Here is a 13,621-nt window from a genome sequence, read left to right as displayed (position 1 = left end):
TTCCTGTAGTGAGTTTTTCAGCTCTATCAAAACAGTTTGGTTATTTCTTAAAATGGCTATTTGTCTTTCAGCTCTTCTATCATTTTACTGGATTCCTTAGATTCCTTGGAGTGGGTTTCAACTTTCTCCTGAATCTCTATCATTTTTGTTGCCATCCAGATTCTGAATTCTATGTCTGAGATTTCAGCCATCTCAGCCTGGTTGAGAACCATTGCTGGGAACCAGGTGGTCATTTGGAGGTAAGAAGATACTCTGTCTTTTTGAGTTGACAGAGTTCTTATGCTGGTTTTTCCTCATCTGTGTTGGCGATGTTCCTTTAATATTTGAATTTGTCCTTAGGATGAGGCTTTTTGCTTTTATATTCTTTGGTGCCCCTAAGGGCTTCACTGTGGTGCAAATTGGATTCAATCAACTGTCTTCATGTATAGATATTTTCAGGGGGCCACAGCTCAACTCAGCACTCCTGGGTTGTGTGCTGTAACCCAGAGGGGCTGCAACAAGGCCCATGGCTTTGTTCTCTGGCCCCTCTAAGTTAAGCACCTACTGCACTAGAGGACCCAAAGTGTTCACAGTCCAATGGAGGGTGCTGCCAAAAGTGCTTCATCAGGGAAGAGGCAGGAGAGTTCTCACTTGCATGTTTGCTAAGGCAGTGTCAGGGCAGCACATGTGCTGGCAGTGGCAGAGTGGTGGCATGGTGGCAGTGACAATGCAATGACAGTGGTAGTTTAATGGCATGGTGGGGTCCATGCATACGTGTGCATTGGCAGGGGTAGGGTGACATTGAGGTTTGTGTATATGTGTGTGCATTGGTGATGGTAGGGTGTCAATGTCTTCATGACTCTAGCAAAGCAGTGGGGGCAGGGGGCAGGTGAGTACATGCCAGCAGGGGTGGGGGGGCTTCTGCCAAAGCTCTCTGACAATTAGGTGGAGTCTGCTAGTGAAGGAGCTATGGCAGTTGCCACTGGGAAGCTCCTTGGTTTGGCAACTGAGGCTGTGATGCAAGCACGTGCAGCCATGCTGGGACCCTGAAAGAGGCTGGCAGACAGCACAGCACTCAGACCAGACTTGCCTGGTCCCACAGGCAAGATATCCCTGTTCTGTACAGGTCCAACAGTCAACAAGGTCGAAGCCACCTAGAGGAGCATGGCAAGTCTTGGGGGATGGGTGTCTCTGACTGTGCTCTACTGCAGCCAGTCCCATGCCAAACCCTCTGGTCTCCACATGGACTGGAGTCCTGTTCCTTCCATGTCTCCAAACAGTTCTCCCTGATAGTTCAAATACTCATGGGAGTTGTGGGGTCCCTTGCAGCTAGGATTCCAGAGGTACATGGAGAGTGGTCCACATCATGCCTATTCAATTCACCCCTTCCCCAGGAGCCACTCAAGGCCAGAAATGAGACCTGGTGCATGATTTCCAGCTTCCTCCTCTTTCAGCCCAGCGTCTGTGTCCTCCCTCAGTCCGCTCTCAATTTCTCCATTCCAAAGATCTGCTCACAGTGTTGTGAGTATTCTTGATGGTTTTGTCTCTTGGTGGGAGAAGCTCTTTCTGGCTGTCTAGTCGGCCATTTTGGCCCTTCTCTATTCTGCCCTCATCACTATGAATACCTTACTCTTGTTTACCTTGGAATTAATTTATTGTTCCTTTTCTAAATTCTTAAGTTGTCAACTTAGGTAGTTGATTTTACAACTTTACTCTTTTCTAATATAGGCATTTAAAGTATAAATTTTTCTCTGTTTTCTCTTTGGTTGCATCTCACAACTTTTGCCATACGTACTTTTCCATCAGTTTGAAATATTTTCTAACTTTCTCTGTGATTTCCTACTTGATCCATGGGTTATTGAGATGTATTTAGTTTAGTTTCCAATTATTTAACTATTTTCATGCTATCTTATTGTTAATGTTTTCCAATTTAATTCTGTATTGATAAGAGACTATGACCCTGCACACACACCAAAAAAAAAAAAAAATTTCCTGCCCCTGCTCCCCATGACTTTTTGCCCCCATGTGACATTAGCAATAAGCCTAAAGTTCCCTCACTCAAAAGATAAGAAGCCTCCCTCATACCGCCTATTAGAACAAAACTCATTCCCTGCACTTTATACTTCCACAGAGGAAGGCTCTTCTTCCTCTCACCACACGGGGGACATACGGGAGTAAATACATCTCTCTTCTCTCCGGTTTCTCCTCTCCTTTGCTTTGCTTTTCCATATGGGAAGAAGGGTCACTAATACAGTTAGGCAGAGATTGTTGGGAGCAATGGATGCAATGGATGGGGTTATTGTGTTTCAAAAGTAGAAAACATGTTCTAATCTGTTTCAGGACCTGCCTCATGGATATGTAAGGATGGTAGTAAATGCTCTCTTTTTTTGTATTTAAATACCATAGCCTAACCTGTATAAGAGACTATGACCTGCTTTTTAGAGAGAAACCTGGAAAACAGTCACTCATTCTTTTTGCATTTTATATTCCACAAACGTTCCATTTATGAGATTTTGTGATGTCTTTCAGATGGCTGGATAATTGTGCTTGGAGTTTAATTTTCAAATTAAATTGCCTCATGTCCAGGTGAAATAAGGTAGTAGGAAGAGTTGCAAAGATTTAGAATTAACAGAAGGTAATTAAGAGTCTCTTCTTTGTCCTCTGGTTCCCTTTATATTTCCTAATTATGACGTACCAGAGAACCCTGCATTAAAGACATTTTAAAACAAAAAAAACCTGCAAACCTTTACAACAGGAATTCTAAAAGATATACTTCAGGCAAAAGAATACATATCCCACTTGGAAGATCTGAGATAAAAAACGTATACTTTTTAGGCTGTAGGTTGGTCTGTTGCAACAAAGATTCCCATATGGTAGGTTAACCCAGATACAGGTTTATTTCCGTTTCAGGTTCAAGTCATGGTTGGTGGCCCAGACAGTGTCAGGAACAAAGCTTTTCTGTATTGTTATCCTTCCATCTTCAGTTCACATTTCTGTCTTGTGGTCCAAGAAAGCTGCCTGAGATCCTATTATCATATCCACTCCGCAAGCATCAGCAAGTGGTCTAAATGGAAAGATAAGCAAATGACTTCCTATTATAGCCTACCAAAATGAAGCTTAGACTCTCTAGGGTTAAGAGAGTTTGTACAATAGATGTCACACATCATAGCCTGAGTTTCTCTAGGACAATTTACCAGAGTTTCAGCCCTACACTGGGAATCAAGCTGATTAGAATGCGTAATTCCTCCTGCAATAAAAACAGCTCATATCAGTCCTCCCTAATTCATCTACTTGCAACGGCCAAGTTAAAGGCCTAATACTAAGCCTCTAAGACAGAGTATTAGTTATGAGTAAAATTTACTATGAAAAGAGAAACTAGAAAAACCAACTATTAACTCTATCCCTCCTACCAATATGAAATCCCAAAATAAATCTTATCACCTGAGCATCTTACCTCAAGGTAGCAATGACTTGACTTCTTCCATGACTAAACAAAATGTGTCACCTTCTAGGAACAGAAATAATTAAGCTAGATCTTAGGGAAACATCAACAAACAGGTTGCAATATATCAATTGTAGCAGTCGTCTTTTAACTTTTCACCCAGTTCCTATTAACAGAAATGGAAGATCTAATTGACACTACTCCACATGCCCTATTTCCAAAAGAGAAACTAATTTTTAAGTGTCCATAACTGCTACTATACTTATTGCTTTATTTATTATAGCTATGTTTACCTACACTGGAATCCAGCACATTTTATAATTATTAGATGCTAATAATTATATGGTTATTTTTGGGGTTTTAAATGAATATTTATAAAACAAACATATATGCAGTACTTGGTCTCATTCCTTCTTTATCCAAAGCACTGATATAAATAAGTTAAAAATACAAAATACAAAGAGACATCTTTTAAAATAAATTTACTAGACAGATTTCTTCCTTGAAAATGGAAATTGTATTTTATTATTCCTAGAACCTATTACCATAACTTCTCCACTTATGTTTATTTTAAATAAATAAGTAATATCCATATTGCAATAAATGCTATTTTCTTACATTGTGACCTTCTCAGCTGCTTTGAAGAGACCCTATTGGTAAACAGGAGCCAATGATCTGGGAGTCCCAGCACTAACTTAGAGGTTTTGAAGAAACTCTAAACCTAAAAACAACCAAAGGGTGGAACTGCACAATTCCAGACAGTGTACCACAGCCTACCACTGGGCAAAGGTGAGAAAGATGACACATTCAGAGCTATCATCTATTTCTCCTATCCCCAAGTCCTACTGACACAAGGAGTAGAGAAATGTTGAAATTGAGAACAAAAGAAAACACAGCAAAAATATTCACAAATCCAGGTGTCCAGGTACACCCCAATAAGCCAAGTATCTGTAGGTGTTCTTTAGCATGGCACTAGTAAGACTAGAAGGACTACTCACTGCAAATGGTCTGTATTCATGTAATCTACACAAGTCGTAGGCTCCCGGCTATGTCCTCAGAAGGAGCCTCTGAAGGACACAATGAGAATATGTTCAGATCAATCCTTTTGTGTAAACACCCTGAGCACTCACTGGCGGATCTGCTGAGTCTTCACCCCATAGACAAGAGGATTGAGTGCAGGTGGCATGAGGAGATACAGTGTGGCCAGAAGAACATGGACATGATGGGGTACATGGTGACCAAAGTGGTGAGTGAGGAAGGAGAAAATTCCAGGGACATAGAAGACCAGGATGACACAAACATGAGATCCACATGTGCTAAAGGCCTTAAGGCGGGCCTCACTCCCTGGTACCTTCAGCACTGCCTGGAGGATGTGGGCATAGGAAACACCAATGGCCAGGACATCCAGCCCAATCACAAGCAAGGCCACAGTCAGCCCATAAGCTCGGTTGACTGTGGTTTCTGAGCAGGCAAGTTTTACAATAGCCATATGTTCACAATAAGCATGGCCTATGACGGTGGTTTGGCAGAAGATAAGTTTTTGCAACAGAATGGGGAAGGGGATGAGGACTAGTAATCCCTGCACCAGCACCGCCATTCCGATGCACCCTATGACTCCTGGATGCAGGATCGTGGAATGGTGCAAGGGGTGACAAATGGCTACATAGTGATCCAGAGCCATGGCCACAAGTACCCCTGACTCCATGGAGGAGAATGCATGGATGAAGAACATCTGGATCAGGCAGACGGTGTACACAATCTCATGGGCATGAACTAGGAGCACTGCAAGGGCTTTGGGTGCAGTGGACGAGGCCAGAACCAGGTCAATGGCAGCTAGCATGGACAGGAAGAGGTACATTGGTTGCTGTAAGGATGGGTCCATCAAGATGATGAAGAGAATGGTAACATTGCCCACTAGAGCAAGGAGGTAAAAGATGCCCAGGGGCAGTGTGATCCAGTGCTGGCTTTCCTCTAAACCCGGAATCCCTACCAGGAAAAAAGAAGGCTGGGGTAGCCTCCAGCTTGAATTGATAAGGAGTATTTTCAACGGTTTGGAGAGGAAAGAGAAAAAAGAAACCAAAGTCATGATTTCTGCATTCCTGCTACATTATCACATTGTCCAAATTGGGCAGCCACCATCATGAGAAGAATAAAGTGACTTTACCTGCAACCGAAGGGAATAAAGTTAGCTACAGGGAAGAAAATCTCCTTTGGTGGAGATGATTGTTTTACAGGTGAGACATCCACATGTCTGAATTAATACAAGCTTAGTTTTGTTTAGAGATAAGAGTAAACATAAGTTGCTTTTGGAGAGATACTTAAACTCTACTAATCAGTTGCTTATATTTTGGAACTGTCAACTTCAAAGAGTTATTTTTATTAGCCTCTTGGCATTAACGACCACTGTAAATCAATCTGTTGTTTTTGAAATAGTCTTCCTCTGTTTCCATGACATGGCACTCTAGAGTTATTCTCCCCGTAGCCTCAGTCCCACCATTTTCTCTATGTTATTATGTCATTGATTCCAGGGATCCATCCTCTCCTTTCTTCCCTACTCTGTAATTATCTCTTAATTGACTTCATTTATTCCCATGGTTTTAACTGTTTATATACTTTTATTTCTTCCAAATTTATGTTTCTTTACCCAAATATCCTTCTGAAATATAAATTCATTTTTCCATTTGCTTTATGAATATCTGTACACCACATCCTCAATGTATTCAACATTGGATTAATTCACCTATTTTTCCCAAATTTGTTTTACTTACTTTTTGGCAATAATTTTGAATTACATCCCTAGCTACCTACACAACCCTAGCCAAAAACTTGAAACCTGTCTTTGCTCATAATCCTCATCCCCTTTCATTCATTCACCAATTCGCATTGACTTCATTTTAACCCCTCTCATATCCACTCCTTCTTCTCAACCCTCAATATCACTGCCTTAGTTCACACCCAACTTCTCTCACCTGGACTATTTCATAACATCTCTCTGCCTTTGCCATAAATACCTTCCCAATTCACTCTCAACTCTGAAGTCATGGATTTTTTTCTAAAATGCAGATCTCACATATTACTCCTAAGATTAAAATCCTTTGGTGAATTTAATGCATGGAATAAAATCATACTTTGAGACTGGCATAAAAGTTTATCAAAAGTTATCTTTTGGGCATTACTTTTGTCTTACAGTTAATATATTTCTACATATATATTTTACTAATCATCCCTGCATTCTTGGAGTTATATGTATACACTAGGCTTACTTATGCCTTTTGTGGAATCTGTCTTCAAATTCCTTTATCTGAATTGGTCCTTCAAAATTCAAAGTGCACTGTCGCCCCTTAAAAGGACTCATTGCCTGTGTCAGATGAATACTGATTATGTTCAGAGCACTTTGTAATCTTCCTTTATTATCCATAACTTTCTGACATATCTCTAGAAATTCTATCATTGTCTTAACGGTTTGTTTTCTTAAAGAAACATATCTTATTATACTTTATAATTATAAGACAGCATGGTGAACATTTCACAATGTAGTGAGATAAATAAAGGCACTGGAGGAAAACAGACTTAGTTTAAATTTTGTCCATTTCATATTCTAGGAATAAAACCTTGGCAGGATACTAAAACTCTCTCAGTCGTGATTTCCTTATGTTATAAATAACATCAATCTTACAGGTTTATTGTAAATATTAATTAAGTAATGTATGTAAAGTCTTGATATGTAAATTAGTCTACAAATTATAGTTATAATTATTTTAATGATAGCAATAGAAGATGACTGAGAATTAGATCACAGGCTTCTTTCTTTTCTTCTTTGTCTCCATGACTCTCCTTCTCTTTTTCAAACTTTTGATATGTTTACCTCTCATCATGATAACAATTCAGTGTCTTTGACAACCCCATGTTAACATGAAGTAGCAAGATGTTGTGTTTAACTTTGTCCATAGGATTCACCCTTGAAATACTAAAAGAAAAAAACTTGAAACTGGATACGTGTATGTCTGTATGTTTGTCCTTAAAGGAGAGTAGTCGTCTGAAATAACTGTATTTTTCTCTATTGGGATGGTAGTGCACATGTGCGTGTAAAGATTAAAAAGTCAAGAATGACTTAGTTCTTGTGGATAATGCATCTATAGATTACTCAGAGTGCTTTTTGTACAAATTAATGATGACAATCATATTGCCCCAAAACTCTGAATATGATAGCTATAAAGTCTGAAATGCCACGTGGGCATATATCTCCCAGGCTTTTCTGTTTTTCTTCTAGAGTCAACTTGAAATAACAACGACATTTTTATTGAGACATCCAGGGGAATCTCATTATCTTACAAAAATTCACCTTTCAGTGCTTAACATTCCACGTAGAAAGTCCATTGTCTTTTTTGCCTACCTCCTTCTGTTGCACACTTCAGCCTATTTCTCATTTTTTAGCTAAGAAGTCAGAGAACAGTTGTGCATTTCTGGAAGGCACTCAAGACATGAATAGTAGTAGTGTGAGCAGAGCAGTGAGGCTAAAACCAAACTACAGAGGGTGAAGCAGAGAAGCAGAGACACATGTAACTGAGTATAACTTGCTTCTACTTTGTGTTGTATGACTCGTAAGCCTAGCGTAAAAGTCTACAACTGCTTAGTAAATGTTAATTTTTTTTACTTATTTTAACTTGATTTCTGACTCAGAGTAGGGGGGGATGGGAGGTGGATAAGGCATAAAGAAAATCACCTATTGAGCACAATGTACACTATTCAGGTGATGGGTACACTAAAAGCCCAGACTTCATCACTATACAATTCATCCATGTAACCAAAACCACTTGTACTCTTAAAGCTCTCGAATTTTTTTTAAATAAATTGTAATTAATTATTATTAAACAGGAGGTCCCTCTATGATTCTTAGAGGAAAAGCAGAAAGGACTTTATTCCCAGGAACCTAAAGGCAATATTCCCAGGAACCTAAAGGCAAAGCTGTATTTAGTTCTTCAACCACAAAGCAGAGGACAATTACCAAAGAGTAGATGTTGTTCAATTGGTACTTATTCATCTAATTCAATCCAAGCAAACTTTCTTTTGTGAAGTTGTGCTCAGATTCTGTAAGGTAGTATGACATATCTCCTTTTCTTTCCTATTATAACGCCTTTACCACTTTGTCCCTGCATTAAGACCTCACACTCTAAGCCAGGCATCATGTCAGTCTTTAAAGAGCAGGGACTCTGCATTACTTATTTCAGCAACCCCCGGGTGAGCTCCAGAAGCACCCTCAATCTAGTCGGTAATCAGTAATGTTGGCTGAATAAGTAAACACTCATATGATTAGATTAAAACATAAATAAGTGTATTAGTGTCTTAAAAGACTGAGAAATACAGGAAGGTGATAAGGCAGAGGCTAAATGTGAGCATAGGAATCATGTAGCAAACAGTGGCGTGTCTTTTGAGGGGGTCACTGATTGAGCCTCAATATTCCTCACCTTAAGTGATGCTCTGGGTGCTTCATGGCAGAAAGAGATCTGCTGAATCTCTGCCATAAGAGAAGGTGGTGAAATCCTGGATGTGTTCAGTAATAAGAGGGTTCCTTTGGTCCCTAGTAATCACTCTGCACTGCTTCTAGCAGGAAGAGAATCTCCATCTATGGGATATGATCAGGCCCTCTCTCCTCAATCTCCTTCTTAACAGTGTCCTGAACTCTATGATAGTGGGAGAAAAACAAGAGGCAAGAACTTACAGAAACTGTAGGGGAGGGAGGGCACAGAAAGAGTGGGTCCATGATAATGACCTAATAAAAGAGGAAGATACAGAAATCAAACACTAGGAGGCAGAGCTCCACTCACAACATGGATAATAAAGTAAGCCTGGCACAGGGCAGTGTCCTCCTGGTCTCTGGGCTCTCTTTGATGATGTGCCCTTTAAAGTCTTGGATCAGCCTGGAGGGAGACTCCACAACACAGAAAGAACTAGGAAAGGGAGAAAATTTTCAGACTCTGGAAGGTCTGGGAATTTTCATGAAGAGTTTTCTGGAAAATTCAAGAAGGTTCCACTACAGCCCTCCCTGCTCAGCCCCAGGAACTCCCTAAGTCTTCAGTTCAATCACCATGACGACCTCCTGCCCTAGTTTGTGGGTAACAATGATGAAGAGGATTTTCTATTCAGAATGGCTGCACAGCGGTCTCTGAATGTCAAAGGGACATCAAATGCATCCCTTGAGGTCTGTGCAGCTAAAATTTTCCAAAGTTATGAAACGTGAGTACTGGCTCCGGCAAGACTTGGGTAGAGGTAGCAAATCAGCTGTATCTACATGCACAATACATATGGTGAGGATGCCACCTAGGACCATTCCAAATGGCCCTGTGAATGCCTCAGGCTGACCATGAAGGCTTAAAGACATTGGTAGGTGTCTGTAGGCTCACAGATTAACTCTCAACCCTCCCCTAATCCTTTTCCATCTATATTCTTTTCTCTCCCTTTCCCCCACTCTCATAGAGTCCAGACCACTGTTAAGAAGGAGATTAAAGAGAAAGGGACAGGTCACATTTCACAGAAAAGCCTCCATATCCACTAGCATCTAAATGGTAGAAGCCAAGAGGAGAAAGTTTATTTGAGGAGTCAGGCCGGGAGAGAACAACTATTCTAAGTCAGAGGGAAATAAGCTTAAGACTACTAAGACGTGTCAGACCAGAGGTATTGGGAGAGCCACACTAGACAAGCCGAGAAATAACCCCTGTCACAAGGGCTCTGAGAAGGGCAGAATTCAGCTGGCAATAGTCTTCCCCCAACTATAGACCCAGAAACTGACCTCATTTTCCACTGCTGAATTCCTGTGAACCAACTTGTCACTGTTTCTGTCATCTTCATCTGAAAAGAAAGTTTATTCTTGATATTTTCCCAGGGCTGTGATGGTGACTGTGAGCACCACTGGGCAAGCAGGATGTTATTACCAATTGGCAGGTCCCAGAGGACTCATAGACAACCTGGACAAAGCCCAAGTTAGTCCCCAGATTGGCTGGAAAGGCACAGAGCTAAGTATACATACAGCTCACAGGGATGGGTGATTGGGCAGAGAGGCCAAGTAGGGAGTGGCTCCTGCACGTAACCACATGGATCATGTCTGTGCAGTGTTGGTCATTACCCGTAAGCCTGTACATCCTGACAGTGTGCTAGGAAACCTCATGCAGTGAGCTGGGAAATTTTTACATTGCTCTGTGAGCTCAGACTTCTCATTCTCACAGAACAATCTTGGATCCCAGTAAATTATTTAGAGGATGCTGTTGTTCAAAGTGCTCATTCTTTCAGATGCTGGGGGTGTCAGCTACTGGAAGTTCATAACTAAGTCACTCCCCTTTGGCCAAAGAGAGAGCCTTCGCCAAAGGTTACTTTTCCTTCTCCAGCTCAGTTCACACCCAGTGACGGCTGATATAAGAATACAAAATCTTGACTCTCTTTCTTTAATCTTAAACAACACTGAAGAGTCATCCTAGCTCGAGAGGTCCCATTGGGTTGACTGAGTCATTTGAGACAACTAAATCATAGTTTAATTTCTTCTTCTGCCCCATTTTGCTCCTCTCACTCCCGGACAATCATTGTTCTCCTGTATGTTTCTCGATAAACTTCCTGCATGCAAATCTCTGCTTCAGAGTCTGCTTCTGAAAAAAGACAAATGCTGCCTGCCTCAGGTGAGTTGAGAATTTTGCCTCTCTTCTGTAGGATTGTGACAAACCCAGGGGCCTCAACCCCATTGCCATGGTGCCTGTGGGACAAATAGGGCTTCTCCAACAGTCCATCCCAGGAAGTTCCCAATGAGATGGGCTGAGGCCTTCTCGATCTTATTTTTCCATCACCAAGCAGATCTTTTCCTTGGTCCCATCTCTGTTAACCAGTAACAGCTTCCCACTGAAGTAACAGAGCTTCTCCACTACGTGGAGCGATGCTTCCCACTCCACCTAGTAGCCACATTCTCCTTGGGAATAAATAAGTAGATGGCAGATTGGTAGATTAGGTATCTACCAATTCCAGATAGTCTATTAGATGTTTATAAATATCTATATGATAAAATGGTTTTCACTAGTCATGGGATGACATATATTAAGTACATAGGACCTCCCCAGTCTGGGGAGTTCAGAAAAGCCCACCCTATTCAAGTTAGTGCCCATAAGAATTGGTTAAAAGTGAAGGGAGGTGTGGGGATAGGCTGAGGATACAAACCTGTGAAGCAGGAGGAAAGGGACCCTGGTATTTTTGAAGACCTGAAAGGATTGTTAAAATTTGCAATTTTAGTACTCAGGAACTGAGCCTAGAGTTTAAGCAGGAACCAGAGCATGCTGGGTCTTTTAGGCCGTGTTAAAAGGCCATGGAACACCATAAAGAATTTTAAGCAGAGGATTGACACATGATCAAAGTCTCATTAACAAAATATCATCCTATGAGAATGGATGAGAAGAGGTCAAGAGTAGACGGTGGGAGACCTGTTAAAAAGCAAATGCAGCCATCTCTGGAAAGATGATACTCTTTTTTACACTCTGAGGAAGTCCACCCTCACCCATTTTTTTCATCAACAATGGTAGTTGTCCTAAAGAGTGTTGGACCTTCCTAGACTCAGCTTTCCTCTGTTTTCTGAGAAAGTAAAAACCTGTTTCCCAAAGGTGAGAATTAAGTGTAAATATATGAAGGTACATTTATAAGTTGGAAGACACAAACTGGCCCTTCCATTTTGCCTAATATGTTATAACTTTCCCTATACTCTATAGCAGCCCTATAATGACTATAAGAGAAATATTAATATAATGCAAACCACATGTCATTTTAAATTTTTAGTAGCTATCTTTAAAAAGTGAAAGAAAACATGTAAAATTGAATTTAATATGTTATTTTACTTAGCATATCTGAAATAGTATCACTTTAACATGTAACCAATATATTTTTTTAAACTCTGAACTTTTTATTGGCCTCCTGCTCCCTAAACGGTAATCTGCCTCTGCTGGCTTAATGTCTCAGAACTTTGGTGTCATTGGTCTCAGACACCACTTTGCCGTCCACTATCTGGCGGGTGGTAGTCTTTTGGATGGTTTGCATGGAGTTGGGGCTGTCCAAGGCAACAACCAAGATTGAAGTCTTCATTGTCTTCCAGCAGGTGGCGGTAGGTGGCCATCTCAGCCTCCAGCTTGACCTTGATGTTCAGCAGGGCTTACTACTCCTGGGCCTAGCGCTGCCTCTCTGCTCAGGTCTGTGCCAGCTCTGACTCCAGGTGCAGCAGGATCCCGTTGAGCTGCTCCATCTGCAGGGCATACCAGGCCTCCAACTCCCTCAGGCTGTTCTCTAAGCTGGCTTTCAGATTTCTCATCCAGTCCAGGTCTATCTCCAAAGACTGGACTGTATGTCTCAGTTCCATGAGCATCATCTCAGCAGCTCCGACCTTAGCGGACTGCGTGTGACCACTGTGGTGCTCCCCTCAACCTGCGAAACCAGTACTTGTCCAGCTTCTCTCAGTTCTTCCCAGCCAGCTCGTCGTATTGCACCTAATGTCTGCCATGATCTTGGCGCGGTCCTGAGATTTGGGAGCATCTATCTCCATGGTCAACCCAGATCTGGCAATCTGGGCTTGTAGGCCTTTTACTTCCTCTTCGTGGTTCTTCATGAAGAGCAACTCCTCCTTGACAGCCTCGATCTCTGTCTCCAACTGCAGCTGAGTGACATTGGTGTTATCAACGACCTTGTGGAGCCCATGGAAGTCACTCTCCGCAGACTGGCACATGACCAGCTCTGTCTCATACTTGATTCTAAAGTCAGCAGCTGCAAGATGGGCATTTTTGATCTGCAGAATTATGCGGGCATAGTCCACAGTATTTGCGAAGATCTGAGCCCTTAGGTACTCAAAGGTCTTGAAGTAACACCCCCAGTCTCTGACCCAGGGTCCCTTCCTCTCCAGATGCTCCTGGATTTTGCTCTCCAGCTTCCAATTCTCAGTCTCCAGGCTCCTCACTCTGTCCACCTAGGAGGCCCGGCAGTCATTCAGGCCTTGCATGGTCTCCTTCTCATCTTGGATGCCTCCCATTCCTGCCAGACCCCTGGCCATCCCTGTGGCCAGGCCCCCAGACTTCAAGCCACCTAGAAGCTGATGGACCAGAACGTAGAGATCAGGGAACCCGAGCCCCCCCACCCCCGCCCCCAGCACCTGCATAGACGCTGGCTGCACTGCTGATCTGCCGGGTGCTG

The 13,621-nt window shown here is 41.9% G+C and overlaps 1 protein-coding gene and 1 pseudogene across 1 annotated transcript; both read right to left on the bottom strand.

Moving 5' to 3' along the window:
* Positions 1 to 4,547: 4,547 nt before the first annotated feature.
* Positions 4,548 to 5,507, bottom strand: LOC112605564 (olfactory receptor 52L1). Its single transcript, XM_025355139.1, has one exon. It carries the CDS (start codon positions 5,505 to 5,507, stop codon positions 4,548 to 4,550), a length of 960 nt encoding a protein of 319 aa, XP_025210924.1.
* A 6,884-nt stretch (positions 5,508 to 12,391) lies between these two features.
* Positions 12,392 to 13,586, bottom strand: LOC112605891 (annotated as a pseudogene).
* Positions 13,587 to 13,621: the final 35 nt, after the last annotated feature.

This window comes from Theropithecus gelada, chromosome 14 (genome assembly GCF_003255815.1).
Source record: "Theropithecus gelada isolate Dixy chromosome 14, Tgel_1.0, whole genome shotgun sequence".
Lineage (NCBI taxonomy): Eukaryota > Metazoa > Chordata > Mammalia > Primates > Cercopithecidae > Theropithecus > Theropithecus gelada.
This window is presented reverse-complemented; position numbering and strand designations above follow the sequence as displayed.

Coding starts and splice junctions, on each gene's coding strand:
- LOC112605564 (XM_025355139.1), bottom strand. CDS start 5,507: ATGACTTTGGTTTCTTTTTTCTCTTTCCTCTCCAAACCGTTGAAAATA.